Source organism: Gouania willdenowi, chromosome 13 (assembly GCF_900634775.1).
Source record: "Gouania willdenowi chromosome 13, fGouWil2.1, whole genome shotgun sequence".
Classification (NCBI taxonomy): Eukaryota; Metazoa; Chordata; class Actinopteri; order Blenniiformes; family Gobiesocidae; genus Gouania; species Gouania willdenowi.
In genome coordinates, this window is record NC_041056.1 from 39,170,583 (window position 1) to 39,188,123 (window position 17,541).

At 38.2% G+C, this 17,541-nt stretch overlaps 1 protein-coding gene across 1 annotated transcript in view; it reads left to right on the forward strand.

The window, feature by feature from the left end:
- The window catches only part of LOC114474184 (solute carrier family 12 member 9), a 123,094-nt gene that overhangs the window by 78,874 nt on the left and 26,679 nt on the right, over window positions 1-17,541 (forward strand). The window contains 2 exon segments of the mRNA XM_028464288.1: window positions 274-356; window positions 10,893-11,017. Coding sequence (XP_028320089.1) covers window positions 274-356; window positions 10,893-11,017 — 208 coding nt within the window.

Consider the following 17,541-nt stretch of genomic DNA (forward strand, 5'->3'; position numbering starts at 1 on the left):
ATTTTGTATGTTGTATGTATGTATTTATGTCGATTAACATTGTTAGCAAGTTAGTCGTGAGCTAGTTGAATATGTACGAAACAGCTGTCGGACATCAGTTACTCATTAACCGATTAATCTGCCTAAATCAGCCATATTAATTCGGCCACTTGTCGATATGACATCCTTGAGATCCTCCATCCAAATGATTGTTTTTTAACATCTGCTGCCAGTGTTTAATGCAGTGAATTCTCTTTAGAATTGTTCCATCAGTGTCTTCTTTCCTCTCTGCAGGGAAGGTGTTGTCTCCGGCGAAAAAGACGTCCCATAGTGGCAATCCTTGGGTTTCTGTGATCATCTCCTGGTTCCTTGTGCAGGTAAGTGAAAATCAGCAAATGCGAGAATTTTTTTTTTTTTTTTTTTTTATGACAGGACACAGATACACTACCGTAGGGGACACCAACTTTTCTAAAACTGTGAGCTACTTCATAGGCACTGAGTAGTTCAAAGGGTTACCAGTTGGAAAAGCACTTCTTAAATACTAGATTTTTAAGGTTTCCCTTTAATTAGAGGGTAGGATCATAATAAGGAAGACTAGTAGTATCTTAAAAAGGTAGGAAATAATTCCAGCAAGTTCTTCTTGTCTTCTTTTTGAATAATATGTTATGGTTTCATTTATTCAGACAACTGTTTTTCACATCAAAGCGATCAGCAGACACCTCTGAAGAGGACTGGCAGTTGACAGTCGAAACATGTCAGGAGATCAAAGTAAAGTTGTCTGAATAAATGAAACCGTAACATATTAAAGGTAGGAAATGTTGAGGTTTCAACATGAAGCACTTTATTTCTCCTAATGTATGCAATTTTTTCACTAAATTTGATAGAAAATTCACATTGCGGTTTTATAAATATATCTTATATATATTATATTATATATATTACATACCACTGACCATACAGCAGATCTGCAACATTCAACACCATTTGTCACAATGTTTCAGTGAAAATAAACAGTTACAGAGGGTTCATTTAATACTAAAACTTTATCAGCAGTGTTTAACTTTACTATTGGTAAATGGACTTGATTTATATACTGTAGCACTTTATCCCTACACTGATGTAGTCCCAAAGCACTTTACATATCAGCTCATTCACCCATTCACTCTGACATTCACACACCAATGGGACTGTGTAACTTAGGGTTCAGACACGTCGACACATAAACAGTTATAGACTGGGATCGAACCCCCCAATCTCTCTATCAGAAGATGACCCCTCTACCACCTGAGCCACGGTTTCCCCAAGTTTGTGAGTTTCAATCCTGGAAAAAAAAAAACAATTAATCCGATTTTAGATGGAGCTCATTGGTGACTAGAGCTCCTGAGGGCACCTCACATGGTCCAAGAGAGCTACTGAGTGCCTGCGGGTACCATGTTGGTGACCCCTGCACTACAGTGATGAATGAAACTCAGGACAATGTCAAGGAGCTGCAAAACAATGTTATGGAAAAAGAGGATGCCAAGCATTGAAGAATATCAAGGAATAAATATGTTCCACCTTTGCTAACCTGTGGCCTACACAGAGACTAATCATTTCCTTTGAGATGGACAAAACATTGTGGTCACGTAGTCAAAGCTCAAAGCTGACTTTAATAAAGAGACTGTGAGGGCTCATGGGTTAGACTGAGGAACAGCAGCATCAGTTGAAAGTCCAACATTCCTGATGATGCACATTGTTCTTACATGATCAGCAGCCGTAATTGTACCAAAATGGGATTAAGTCATTCGATATGTAATCCCCGGAAGGTGGTACAGTATGTACCTGGGCTTTAGGGTTTTTAAAATGTCCCTGCAAACATAAACACATAATGTTACTCTGACTTTTGCTCAGTAGTATTTGGTTAGCTCTATTGTTATTCCCGAACTAACCTAAATGTTGGTGATTCCACATCTGAAACTGACATCATTCCGTTGGCCGCTCGAATGAATGGAGTCGGCATAGTACATTGCAGAGTCTTTTCAACTTCCTGGCTAAGGTTGGTAATATCAAGTTGTTTGTCTTTAAGAAAATCTATGGCCTAGCGTTAGCTGGGTATCTGCATTGCAGTTGACTCACCGTTTTAATAATAAATAATACATTTAATTTAGTTTTAAGTAAAATTGACCTTGTTAGCTGCCTCAATGTTGACATAAAACATATTTTCTTGTTTCACTTACTGGAGTGCTGTGCTAGGCTGAGGGTCGGAGCCCGAGGAAGGGCAGTGGAGGAAGGCGCGTCAAAGGAGGAAGATTTTTTTATTTGTACATCATGTTTGATCATATTTGCCATGCACCCTCCTGTCCATGACGTAATTGTTTTAAAAGTATTGCATTCAGCCTTTCTACTAAAGCAAAGACCGCCGCCGCACACTGTTCATGGTTACGCGGTAACACAAACACTTTGGGTAGATTCTTCTTCGTTGGTCTTTGGCTGCTTTTTCTTCCGATTGGTGGACTGGATATCGAAAGTAGGAACCAAAATTTTAAAATTTGAACGATTCCGGAAGAATCGAGAAGTTTGTCGATGCTTGATGCCCAACCCTAGTCATGATAAAATGTTGTTGAAATAATAATCCATCGCAAGTCTGGACTTAAATAAATAACAAAAAGCCTACATTTGGTGTGTACGCAAATAGATTGCAAACACTGAGTGTTCCCCTGAAGAGATGGATTTACTAATCACATTTGATGTGTAAAACGCCCCCCAAAGAAATTTACTTTCTCTAAAAAAAATCTGAATTTTGCATTTGTCTGAACGTAACCAGGGATTGAAGCACAGACCTTCCACTCCAAAAGAAACCCGCTCTACCAGCTGAGCCACTGTTAATGAGACAAAGATCATGTTGTATCACAAGAAGACAATATGTTGTGCATCTGCTCTGGGGTTTTACCTCTCAACCACTCAAATTTGAAAAAAAGCTTCTTCTAACTCTACTTTTAAAAGCTTCTGCAGGAAATTGTGAGAAAAACACAATTATGCTTTAAAAGTGTTATTTGTGATCGATCAGATGCAATATTTAATCACAGGAGCTCGTCTTCGTCATTGTGCGTAGCCTTCATCTGACTGGTCACCAACAAAAGCTTTGTATTGACTTCATCCCATAAATGCAGCGTAGACTGAGGCCTGGAACAGGTGCGCCACAAACATACCACAATTTTCATACTTTTCTGACCAAAGGTAAAACAACATGTGCATGAACCATTTTTCTCTACTGTTGTGTCTTAAGAGAGAAGTCGATTTAGAATCACGACATTATTAGTAGAGAGGAGACAAAGAGAAGATGTTGGATTTTAGAAGCAAACCGGCCACATTAAGCCCTTATTACCTGGGGTGAATGATAAAGCCGCAAACTGTCATTATTGTTCCTGTCTTTTTTCCCTCTCAATAGTTTTCTTTTTCCCATTCTTGACTTTCTACAAGCAGAGAACGAGCAATTAGATGGAAATCGTTAGCTGCATCTGCGCTGCCATCAGAGATCATTGACCGCTGCCGCTCTTTTTCTCAGCCATTTACTGACTAGTTGAATGATTCACAGATGACAGCAGTCTGATTGTAATCTTGCTTTGGACTTGGTGGGGTTGAAAGGAGGGTGTGGGGTGGTTGGTGGTGTAGAGCAGACAATGGTCAGCACTCACTCAGGACTTCTGCCATTTAACTTTGAAACAGAACTTGGTGCTGCTGAAGAAAAGGAGTCGCCTCTCAGACAGAAGGTCGTATTTTAACTCCACTAACCATTCTAACACAAGACGGGTTGTTGAGAATCCACACGTTTCACTTTACCCTTTTCCATGTCATTTTTGTGTCATCGCTTTTCCTAATGAGATGTCATTACAAGCTATTAAACTTTTTGAAATTGTGCCGAACATGCTTAAAGGTCCATTATTGCAGTATGCTATATCTCCATTTGTTCTAAGAACCCCAACAACATACTATTTGAGGTTTATTTTCCCAAGTTTTAGCCCTCTGAAAAGTCACTTTCAGAGAGCTCCTAAAAACAGGCTGTTTTTTGGGCCTTCGTGCATATGCATGAGTGGGCGTAAACACACACTGCTTTGGCTACTAAAAGTGAAACTGATTGTGAGTGCTCTTTGGTTTATCTTTATACTGGATTGTGACGTCACAACGCAAGAAAAATCCAACTCGCCCGTTTGGAGCTGACTTTTACAAAATGTGGAATAACAAGGGAGGGAGGAAACAGAACTTTTTCAACTTTGGCCCTCTGAATGAGGCTAAAACAGGGGTGCCGGACTCCAGTCCTTGAGGGCCGGATTCCTGAGACTTTTAGATGTCTTCCTGCTCCAACACAAGTGAATAAACTAAATGGGTCATTTACACATGTAAAAGTTTCAGGAATCCGGCCCTCGAGGACTGGAGTCCGGCACCCCTGGGCTAAAGGGATGTACATCACTGTAGCAAAACCATTATAAAGTGAATGTTTCATAATACTGCCCCTTTAATATGGTTATTGTATGGAGGTCTGTCGTAGACCAAGCAGGAACAAGAAGCAGGTTTGAAGTTAAAATATTGGGGTTTTATTTTACCCCCTGTTACGACCCAAACAGAATGAACATATTTATAAAGGACACAGGAAACCAGGATAGACATTTTTAAAGTTTTTATTTATGCATTGCAAAGATTGCTGAGATTTTTTCACTGTTTCCTGAGGAAAAAGGAGCAACTGTTAAATCCCCAAATCCCATGCCCCAAAAACAAGGAAAGAGAAGGTAACAATTTACAAAGTAAGAACTGAAAGTTGTACCTGACGAGTCAGCTAAACAGAAGAAAAAGGTGCAGGTCCAGGTTAACTCTGTAGAGAGTCCGCGGAGCTGGAGCCACATCTAAACTAAGAAACAAAAAAACCACCCCCGTATAAGCCCGCCCAAAGAAAACATGAAAACAGGACTACCAATCTCACCAGGTCTAAACCCAAAACCTAACCTTGGAATCAGAAGGATCCAACAAGTTCCAGCCAGCCGAGGCGCAGCTTTTCATGCGACTGTCAAACTCCAAACAGGCGAGTGCGCACCCGCAGACGAAGCGCGCTGCCGGCAGCAGAGCGGAGCGCAGCTGAGTGGCTGTCAGAAAAAGGGAAAGGCAACCAGACTATGTGAAAAAAGCCACTGACAACAATACAACAAAATTTGTAAAGTTATAGGGCTTAAAAGAAGTCAACCAAACATAACTTGATTAGTAGTTAACACAACAAACAGACCTGACAAGTAACCCACAAAGGGAGACTTATATATTGGGTGATCCACCCATCAAACATAGTCTCATTATTCTACATACTGCAGCTTTAATGCCATTCCTCTGTTTACAACCAGTTTATTGACTATGACAAGTTCAACTGCTCACGTCCAAGGTCTTTGAATGAAACATTGTAGGCCTAGTGAATACATAATATCAAATATATTATTTATAAATATGATTTCTGGGCCGCGACAAATAGGTAGATAGTTTCATATTACTGTCTTCAACATTTTGCATTATTTTTTCCTTTTTACTTCGGGTATTCAAAGTCTTGCTGACAGAATTATGATAATTTGCTTTGTAACAATGGCCAGAAAAGACTAAAATCTTCTCTATTGGGATTTATTTGTCATCACACTGTATAAATAATGTGTTTCATGTGAATCAATGCCATGGAATCATAGGAAATTCCCTTGTTCTGATGATTTGGGCATGTCTGACATTAAAGGGGTTGATATCTAAAATTGCCCAATAATGTTGATATGATGATATCAGGATGTCATCCCCGATTCATGATAAGCATGCCCAAAACTACCTGAAAGAAGAGAGAACAACTTCGATGTTTGGCTGTGGCCACAAGGATCAATTCTAGGACCACATTATGACAAGTTCAGCCAGTGTGGACAGCCCCCTCATCTGCATTCATTTTTATCTGTGTGTGCATAAATAAAATAATAAATAAATTAGCATATATATATGTATTAAGTGATTTATTTATGGGCATATTCAATTATTGAATGATTTATTTATTCATTTATTTATTAATGGCTTATATTTGTAGATATTTAGTTGGTCCTCCATGGAGTCACCTATTGTCAATAATTTCATATTTATACATAGCAGAAATGCGCTCAAACCAGCCCATGCTGAGATCCCACTAGATTTTACAAAAGACTTGAAGTCTAGCTAGCCATTTGCTATACCTGCTAAAGCTAGATACTAGACCACCCGTTTTTAGGGAAAAAATATTGTGTAAATGTGTGATATTGTCCCAAAACATTTCAAAGTTACATCGATATTTTCATTACACAAGGTAAATTGCATCATATTTTGTCACAAGCTTTAGGTGTTAAAATAGTTTCAATTGTATAATTTTCACTCTTTTTCTTCCAAACAAAGCATCTATGGTAATTAGCCATGCTCAATGCTGATTGGATCCCAAACCCATGAATTGCTTCATCACCTGTATCTTTGAGTCCTTCTTTAATGAAGATGACTGTGAGAGTCCTACTATTGAAAAAAAAAAAACATGTGGGAAATTATACACAAAACAAATGGTGGAGTTATTATTATGCATCCTCCAGCACTTCCTAGTCGAGCTAACAAGCCTCACAATGGAGTGGTCCTGTGTGGGAGTTAATGGCTAATAATTACTCCTGATGTGGAGATACTTTGTGAGTCAGACTGCAGCAGGTCAGAGAGGCTCTCTCTACTTTCTCTTCTCAGTATCTTAACCTCTCCATCTTTGTTCTTGTTGTGTTTTTTCTTCTCGCTCCCTTTCTTTTCACTATCCTCGTTGCTTTTTCAGTATTTTATCCTTATGTTTACACGCAATCAATATTCTGACATTTATTTTCTGTTATCTTCGTTCTTTTTTTTTCAGATGTTCTTCAAGTTCGTCACATCTAGTTGTTTCCTTCTCTTATATAAATATTAGTAATTAGGAGATCAAATAAGTAATTGTGTTGTAAATTAAGGCCAGAATTGATCATATCCAAACGAGTGATTTTATGCCTTTCTTATTGTCTTGAAAGTAGTTTTAAAATGTAAAATTATATATATATATATGTATATTATTTTTTTAAATTTTATTTGCAGGGAGATTTTAATTTCTGTTGCACGCTAAAAGAGAATGAAATCATAGTAGGATGATGTTAATAATTGTTCACTAATTTTAAACAGTGTATACATATTACAATAACTTCCATGATGAATGTGAATCAATAATGATCAATAACCGTCATTAATCGGCCCAATTTCACATTTCCATTCCTTCCAAGTCTCGATTCAATTACAAACTTACTTTTGATTATTAATGATTACATTTTTGAGTATTGCTGATTATTGGACTTACCTTGTTTTTATTATAATTTGAAGTTAATTGATCTTTGGAATTTTAAGAATCATTGGAGGAATAAAATTGCAATTTTTTTTTCACCACCCCTAGTAGAGAAGATGATATACTGAAACATTTTCCTTTTTTTTTTGCATAAGTTTGTATAAAAGTGGTGTTCATTTTCTACTATGTCTTCAAAGGGAGATTAAGGTTACTCACTACATAAAATACCTTTAATAAACATTTAAAGAAAAATTTGCAAGACTTTTGGTGTAGCTGTATCTTAACTTAGCTCTTCTGACTGAGACTCCACATACAGAAAGAGAAATGAAGCTTATGTTTATCAGACTTTTTAAAGTCAGATACGATCTTTAGGGGCAGAACTTCTGAAGAGGTCATCATCTCCTTTCCTCTAGAATTGAGCAGCTCTAGCATTCAAAGAGAACGTTGTGGAAACGACCACATGCTGTCATTGTTACATGTACAGCTTTTTTAAAGTTGTAAAGTTTCCATCTCCTGAGAGCCTACAGATAGCATCTTAATTAAAATTGTGCATTATCTTTAATCAGTTTAAAGTGGATTTAGGAGGGAAAAAAAGATATTTGGCTCTTACTGTATTTTGCTCCTCAGATGTTCCTGATGTTGTAATAATTTAGTTCTTATGTAAACCATACTTAGCTTTGAATTAATGGTACTAACTGTTTTACTTGCATGCCTCCCTCTGAGTCGTCCATGTGTTGCTAGTATTTAATAATGACTGAGCTCTTGTCTCGGCTCAGTGAATGAGATGAGGCATTGTCATGGGCTTCTACATTTTTCAGTGTGCTTTTAAGATGTGTTTTAGGACCCTTGCAGCTGTTGTTTAAATGATCTTCCTAAGGCAACATGCACTGTAACCGTACACTGTAGTCCAGTGTAGTGGAATACTGCTCTGCAGGCTTAGGAATGAACCACTGATGAGCATACGCAGTGTAAAGGTAGTGTTTGTAGGAGATGCAGTGTCCTATGGTAACCCGCCTTTTTATTTTAGGAAGGTTTCAACATTCAGAACATGCTAAACTGGCTAATAGCAGTAATTCTTAGATCCCTATTTTTAGCTTTAATATTTTGTACCCACTCATTCAACAATTTCCATCAGTTACTTTATACCCTCTTAATGTCTCAAATACTTAAAAAGCATACATGACAGATAAAAAAAAAAATAAGAAATAGAGTTTGGTTTAAGCCCTGTTCAGCCCTGGTGTTGTTTTCTGTTGCTGGGGCCAAGTTACTTCATTAAGTTATTTTTGTCTCGTTTGTTGGTGATGTCGGTTTACTGCTTGACTTTACATTATGTTACACAAAGTTTACACAGCTGACTTTACAGTCTTAAAGCTGCAGTATGTAAGTTTTTTTTGGCTCCATTTGTTCAAAAATCTATACTAACCTTTGATCATATTGCGTTCTGAGAGGAGTCTGGACCTCTGCACCTTCTCTTATGTCTATATTTGAGCTTTAGAAATACAGGAACGTGACACTGCCTTTCAGCCAATCATAGATCTTTTTACAAACAAAATTCTCCGTGAGCTGTTTTGGGGCGTTACTATTGGCTGCTCTACTGAAGGCAATGTGTGATCACGTACCATCGATAGTGAAAGTGCAATGGCAGACGTTTCAGCAGAAGTCCCCATCGCAGCGTAAAGCACATCAACCATCAGAGCATCAGCCGCACACTGTTTAAGGTCCTTTCGGAGAGCTCTCTTTCTGTGCTTCATTGTCTACTACAAAACTGCATTGTTTTATTCTCTTTCGGTAAACAAAAGAGGTTTAACTCGATATCTTTAACTTTTCACTATTTTTTAGAGAAAATAAAAGTAGCACAAATTGTCATTTTGACTGAAAAAGCTGCTAAATGATCTAAAAAGCTGTGAAATGATCTAAAAAGCTTCTAAATGATCAAAAAAGCAGTCTGAATGCTTCACTTCAATCGATTGGGATGTTTACAGGCAGTGGGGCCGTGTGACATCATCAATCACGTGATTTCAAGATGGCGGAACAGAGGATCTAAAACTGTAAAGTAGTCCCATTTTTAAAAGTTAATTAAATGAATATGATGCATAATAATGTGTTTTGTTTGGCATATATTAAGTACATTTTAAAGGTTTTAGATCACATCTGTAAAAACAGTGGAATATCCTTTTAAAGTGTGAATGATGATGGTACCAGGATCAGAAACGAAAAGAGATTTTGAGTTTGGCTGAGGTTTGCGCTCTCCGAGTGTGACTGTTTAAGTTATTACAGTATTCTTGGAATTGGGATTTGGTTTCTCTCACAAGCTGAGTTCCCATTACAGATTTTTGGAAAAATGAAAGCGATATTTCTAAATGTCGACAAAGTATGATTGCACTTTGAACATGTTTCCGCTGAACGTTGTTTTGAGCAGGAGCCTCGTAACTCCCATGAAATTTCATCCCGCAAGACTTTGTTGCAGAACGATGGACGCTCAGAACCTCCTTATAACACTCTGCATTTCTTTGTTGTTTCACATCTAATGTGGCTGTAATCATTTTAAAGTATATGCTAAGAAATGTCTTGTTCTCCTCTTCTGTTTACACTCGGAGTGCAGTGATCATGTGACCGGGTACATCACGTTCTGTGACGTGCATTTGCGGAAAAGGTGTTCCCATAGCGCTTTTGCGACACATTTCAATATCAAAACATCTGAAATTCCTCCTCATTAAAGCGTGAAACCTTTTTAACAATATTTGAGTGTTTTTACTAGATTCTGGTGTTTCCATTACCAGTTTTGTTGCGCTATTTAGATTTTTGTGCATTTTCAAGGGTAATGGAAACACAACTACTAATACCAGCTTAAGTCATGGGAGCTCAACATGATTACCAAAGTCTTTTCACGCAGATGTCTTTATGTTTTTGTGCCAAACTCTATTGTGAGCATTCATGTGTAATTAATTCATGTGGTAATGTTTGAAGAAATGTCCAGGACCATTATTTGTGTTGGGGAGTTTGTACCAGGCCACAGAAATATCAGATTAAGGCTTTCACAACAACAATAGTAGCAGTAATTTCTGACAAAAAATATTTGCATTTGCAATGACTGGACTGTTTGTATTGTTGTTCTTTAGCTCACTGAGTAAAAGCTTTTAGTTTCCTCATATATGAACAGGAATCCATATCTGTTGTTTAGTGATGTCAATGTTGAGTCTTTATATAGCATAAGATTTAAAAAAAATATATATATATTTTTAACAAAAAAAAAAGAATAGCTGGCATTAGATGAGCCTAGTTGGGTTTCTAATTGCTAGTTGAAACAGTCTGCTGAATTTCATAAATCAAATGCATGCATTAATTCATAAATTTCACTCTTCATGACATCAGCCTTACTCAGACGACTCATTGACATGCAGATCTCGCTTCGCATTTGATATTTTCCGATGTTTTTGGCAGTAAAAGTGGGCGTGTTCTAGAAAAGGTCATATGGAAAGCTTTGAAATGCGTCTTTGAGGGACTTTTTAAACAACGCATTGTGTTGAATTTTAATCAAATTTCCATTTCTTTTCTCCAACTTCAGCTGGTGCTGTTCTCAGGAAAACTCAACACCATAGCCAGTATTGTCACCATCTTCTTCCTGCTGGTGTACGCGGCTGTGGACTTGGCCTGCCTTGCCCTCGAGTGGGCGTCTGCTCCTAATTTCAGGTACATGTACACTAGGACACCTTGGCCGACCTCGTCATACTCAAAGTTGCCGATGTTTTCTTGAATCTACCTTGTAACGGCAAAATACAATATACAATAAGTTGTTATCCATAAGGTTTAACAAATTAATGTATCTCTTTACAACAAACACTTTAAAAAATGACAGTTACCTTTAATATACATTGTAACTAACTGTACTTGAAAAATCTCATGTGTACCTTTTTAAAATCTCTCAATCATTGAAACAATGAGAAACATCTCCTCCTAGAAATAAAAAAAGAGAAAAAACTCAAGGCTTACAAACAGTAACAAATCATTAAATATACATTTCAATAAATAACTATGAAAGTTTACATCACATGGTCCCATGCTGACTCTGAGCTTTATTTGGTCTGTTGTCTGTGGAGATGAGAGGTGATAAAGTGAGGAGGTCTAGACCAGATGATGGAAACCTTAGGGTGACACTGAAGCCTGGAAACATCCAGAAACATTTCAAAGGCAGAGTAAAGTTGGACCCGTACTTTATGCACAGGCTGTAATATCACCAAGTTTATCATTATACCAGTTGTTCGAGCTACTATCTTTACCAGGGAGCAACTATTTATTCCTGGCTGAAATGTGTCACTACTATCACATGCACGCACTATCACAATGTGAAGCTCATACACAGCCTTACAGACACCACTCAGGGGCAAACTGTCCCGCTCTCCCATCACGTCACGCACATAGCAATAAGACGTACATGCACACACAGACACAGACGGGAATACACATTTGATGAACCCTCTGATTAGAGCAGAATCTGCTCTTTATAGAACCTCAGAGTCAAAAACATCACAGCTACAGCGGCTGTTTCACACACGGAACATTAGACTTCCTCATTAAAACTGTCAATCACTGCTCACTGAGGGCTGTGATTGGAGGAAACCCTGCTCCCTCCTCTCAGCTTTTATAGGAGGGGCGGGGCCAACAGTGAAAGTTGATGACGCAGGACAATCTAAAGAATCCATCACAGACTCAGCCAATAGCAAAAATCAATAGTAATAGCCAGCGTTCAACCCTAGAGGCCATTAACTGTAACATTTTACAAACTAAATACACAAAACTAAAACTAAAATGTTAAAAGTTGGACTAGGATCAATCAGCAGCACTACTTAATACCCAAATACATACAGTATTTTGCAGAAAAAAGTGGGTTTGGGGTTTAGTTACTCTTTAATGATTTTGTGTGTGTAAAATTAACGTAATGACCTAATGATATGGACTCTAGAGAGCAACTTATTAGCTTTCAGAAACTGCTGGAATTTCTCCATCAGAGCAAATATTAGCACAGTTATGGTCATTTAAATGTACGTGTTCCACTACATGAGTTCAGGGTCCCTGGGAAACCCGGACTTTTTGACAAGTTTGTAAAATCTGGCTGGATGGTCCGGAAAAAAAAAGAAAGAGGACATGTCTGTGTAAATCTGGACGTTGCACTTCAAAATAAAAAGAAAAAAGAAAAAATGGACGTTGCACTCTAATGCACACTCTAATGCACACTCTAATGCACACTCCCTTTGCCCATCCAAACCAAGGCATGTTGTGGCTGCTAAAGCTACAGTATTTTACCACACTGAATGTACTCCCTCCTCCCGTTTGTTTGTAGCTGTGCCTTTGTTTATGTATTTGTCCAAGGTAGTGCTTGTTTCGCAGCTATAGCGATGGTGCACTAATGAAAAGATATAAAACTGGCCATAGCATTCAGCTTCATATTGCATGGGGAGCTGCAATAAACCTGGGGAATATATTTGTTTATTTGTCAGGGGGGCGGGGCCGAGTGTGTGATGATCATGTTGGAGTGTTTAAACTCAACTGTGTTCCTCTGCAATCTCTTCCTGAGACACTTGCAATGATCCTGATTTATAAAGAACATCCCAACGACACAATCACACACACGGTAACACAACCCAAGGGCAGGGTTTACACACACACACGCACACACACACACACACACACACACACACACACACGCACAGCGACGTGTCATCATCGCACAGCCGAAGCATATTTTTGTGTGCAGTGCCTCAAAAAAAAAATCTCCCTGAATCCAATCGTCAGGGTTGTTTTTCTCCTTCTCCAGTGGCTGTGTAATACATTTCAGACGTGATAAGTGCTTGTTTTTATTTGTTTTGGGGGAGAGAAACTACTTAAACACCAGGTATCACTTTATTGTTGTGACAGATTGCCTCTTGCTGCATGTTTTGGTGTTTTTTATATATATATATATATATCACTGCAGGGTAGTATATATATATTACCCTGCAGTGATAGTTGAAAATGAGGTGGAAGATGTGTGTGTGGGCTTTCTGACATGGACAACACACAAGTTGCTGCTGGACTCACACTAAAACTCCGAACATCAGGAAAACAAACACAAGCAAAAGGCATTTATTCAGCTCTTCCATGAATGTTGGCTCTGGTATGATTTGGTTTTATTGCATATCAGAGTTCCACATTTCCATGTATTTATTTAAAGGACAGCATGCACTGGAGGAAACATGACTGCTGTGATTGAATACCTGGATGAGAACATTCACAAGGAAGGAGAGAAATAAGTCACCTGTAAGAGGACGCTGCTGCGTAGATGTAATGTAGAGCTAAAGGCTTCAATGTGTGTCCATCAAAGCCAGGAACAGATGAAGTGAAGTGATTCTATTCAGAAAGACTTCCTGTCATACTGGGACCAGAAAGTCTGGCAGATTTAAAGATTTGGACACCTACGTAATATTCCTGCTGCAAATGCAAGTCATTATAGTCCACTGGTTAGTCATTTCTTCCCAATTGATTTTTTAGAATATATACTGGGATGTGCTTTGGAATGCATTATCAAACCTCAGCCAAGCTCCAAATCTCCTCTTTGTCAGATATTGGCAGTTATCTGGATCAGTGATCCTGATCATTCACACTTTAAAGGCTTGGAAGAAATGTGTAGCTCATGGCTATGCTGTGGTATCAGCAAAACACAAAGGGAAACAGTATTTATGACTAGAGAATGTCATGCAAAAAGTCACCAGCAGGAGGTGTTATACAAGCAGCTCAAAGTGCTGAACATAAAGAGATATTCATTTTACAAAATGATCCAGGATCTTTCCAGGGTCATTCCATGTCATTTCATTACATTTGCTGTACATCCCACGCACTTCAGAAGAAAAAGTTGCATTAAGAATAAATTGTTTTCTATCCCAAGAAAGAGTCAATTTATTTTTCTTACATTCCTAGGGCCCTATAAAATCATTTAAATTCTTTTTCCAAATTCCGCATTTTCCACAATCATTTTTTAAAGTTTAGTTTTTTTTTTCTCCTGTGAGAAAACAAAAAAAAATACTAGTAGAAAAGAATTAAACAAAAATGTATGTCAAAAATAAAAATGTAATTTAAAATAATGAGTGAAATACAATTAAAAGGTAGATATTAGTGGTACTGACATGGGACACCATTAATGTCACTCAATTCCCCCTCAGGGTTCAATGATTTACTGAATCTGAGCACGTTTATTAAGTTTTGATCAACTTAATTTAAATGAACCTAATTTAAATGATCCTGATGACATCATTTCAGACTATAATGATTAAACAAAAATAAATGGACACAAAAGACCAGAATATTTGACAGTATTAGAAGCTATTAGCGTACGATGTTTCATACCCAAAAATCCCTGGCATCGGTGGTCTCGTCCACAACAACAAACAACTTTATCTTCTGTAGCTCTGATGAGATGTTTCTCAAACGCTCTGAGCAGGTGAAGCTGACGAAGGATGTTCATGTTTTCATGAAGCTCCGCAGCGAGAAACAGGTAAAGCTTCACAGACACAGTAAAGTTAAGCAGGAACTTGTGGCTCCGTATTTAGGAGTGAATGATGGGTTGCGTAGTTTTTAGGTAGTTTAGACAATGTTTCGGGTGGTTTAGACGGTGTTTGAAGCGGCCAGGACGGGAGGGGGGCGGGCGGTGTAACACATGAACGGTCCCTGGAAACATTTCCCCATAAAAAAACGTACTTTTTCTCAAGATGACGATGACAATTTTTGCGTTCAACAGTGGATTCTGTTTTCATTGGTCGATTCTGTGATTCTGTTGACGTGGGTTTTATAGGGCCCAACACTTTACACGATCAGGATCAGCAACGATCACCAATTCAAGTTGTTTTTTTTATGTTTGTTTTTCCTTTGGTACGACCTGATAGAGATTCAAGGAAAATCAATCGGTACTATGTTTCTGAACCTAAATGCATCCTTGTGACTGTGAAGGAGTGGAAGAGTTGGCTATTTCCATGCAAGACCTGAACATAACATTGCACGCACAAGGCTCTGCTTTTTAAAATGCAATGCAGACCAAACACTTGCAAGTGTAAATGTGAGCTAAACCATTTAATTTAGTCCCTGAACAGCAGCTGTGTCGACCACAAGAGAGTTGGAGATGAAGCTGTGGAGGCAGACCACAGTGGAACTATGTGAAGCCTCCATCAGCATCAGCATCAGCATTAGCATTAGGAGCAAACACATTTTTCCTGACTGTGGCATCGTAAAACCTGCTGTTGCTTATAGTCCGTATTCACAGGTGTACAGGTGGGGCACACACACTTCTCACGCACACACGCGTGCTTCTGTTTCCACCATCACAATGAAACGGACAGAAGTCTCTGGTATGAAAGCGAAAGTAAACTGGAGCGCATCTGGGACTCTCCATTTTAACATGCTCGGGCTGAATAAACAAAACGAGCCCCCACACATACAAACACACACACACACACACACACACTAACAGCAGACACTGTCCCCGCTTTCAGAGGCAGTAGACTGGGGAAGAAGTCCGGTGCTCAGCCGCTCCGCTCCAACCGAGAGACATTTTTGCTGTTTTCTCACAGGTTTTGACCTTTGTGCACAAATGAAGTGAAATAAAGCCGTGTCACGTAAAGCAAACAACTTGGTGTAAATGAGACGATCAAACAATGCAATCGAGCATCTACAGAAAGTTTTATCTCACCAATGACATCATTGATCAGTTGGGCAAATTAAGACATTACAACCGATCTCATTAATTACATGAAATGCAAAATATCGGCCGTTCCGATATAGCCGATCAGATCAGTGTAAAGCTTAGCCCTACATTACCACATACAGTTATGGCCCAATTAACATTTGGATTTCAAGAGACTGTCACCCAAGCCACAATGCATATATGTGAATAATCATTAGTGATATGAATCAATGTACATACTGTAGCTCAAAGCTGATCAAATTACAGGGAGCTGAGGCATATGCTAAGTTGTTTACTGAAGGCCCAAACATCTTCTGGCATGTCCACCAGATAGGATGTATTTCATCATTATTATGATGATCATTTTTAACCAAATATAAACATAAGTTCCAGTATTTTAATTCTTTCATTTCATAATTTTCCTCTCCTTCATTGGCATGGGAAACAAGTTTGCATTGCCAAAGCAAGTGTGACATAGAACAATGTACACACGAAAAGGATACATATTAAAATTGTGCAAAACAATAAAATAGAAGAAAATAAAATAAAAATATGGTTTCGCTATATATATATATATATATATATATATATGTGTGTGTAGAACACAATTTACAATTAAGTTGTAAGTGTTATAAAGGGGGAAAAGGTTATGTCCAGAATTTTACATATATCTATACACACACATATGCACCCGGTTATACAAGTACATAGATATATACATACAGTACATGTACACACCCATCTATTCATCTACATCATATATATCTATAAGTACCCTGTAGTGCCATTGTGTACCCCTATTTGAGGAACACTGATTTATTCTATACATATTATTTTTTATTTATTTTTTTGTTGTGGTTGTTTTTTTTATTATTATTTGTTTTGTTTCCTCACAGTAAACAGGAGTAAAAAAAAAGAACTTCTGAAAAAATTTGTAAATATTTCTAAAAAACTGAATTTAAGAAAATAACGCGGAAAACCCAGAATTTGGAAAAATAAAAAAATTAAAATGATTTTATGAGGCCCTACATTTTTGTAACATTATTTAGTGAAATATTCTGCCTTCCGACCACCAGAGAGCACTGTAAGCACCAGGACACAGTGTTCACAGTGTATCAATGGGTTATTATGGGAAAATCAAAGCTCTGTCACGCTCACTCAGTACACAGTGTGTCCTCTGGTGTGTCCCTCGCACACGACTGCTCTGCACGTTATCTCTTCATGTGGCGTTATCGCCCTCTGTGACTGCAGCGAAAGGCTACAGGACACAAAGTTTGCTTCCAAACTTTTCCCTCCATCTGCTTAATATCGGCTAAAGTGGAGCCCCAAAGCTAATAAGGCAACGTGTTTGTCACCCTGACTTTTAAACTGTGTAAGTGTCACTGGGTGAGTTGGGATCCCAGCTGTGTTTGTGCTTAGTGCTTTGACTCGGGTTTGTTTGTTTGCTTGTGTTTGCATTTCCCCAATGCTCACGCTCTCCCTGGCGCTCTCCCACGTCTCTTTCCAG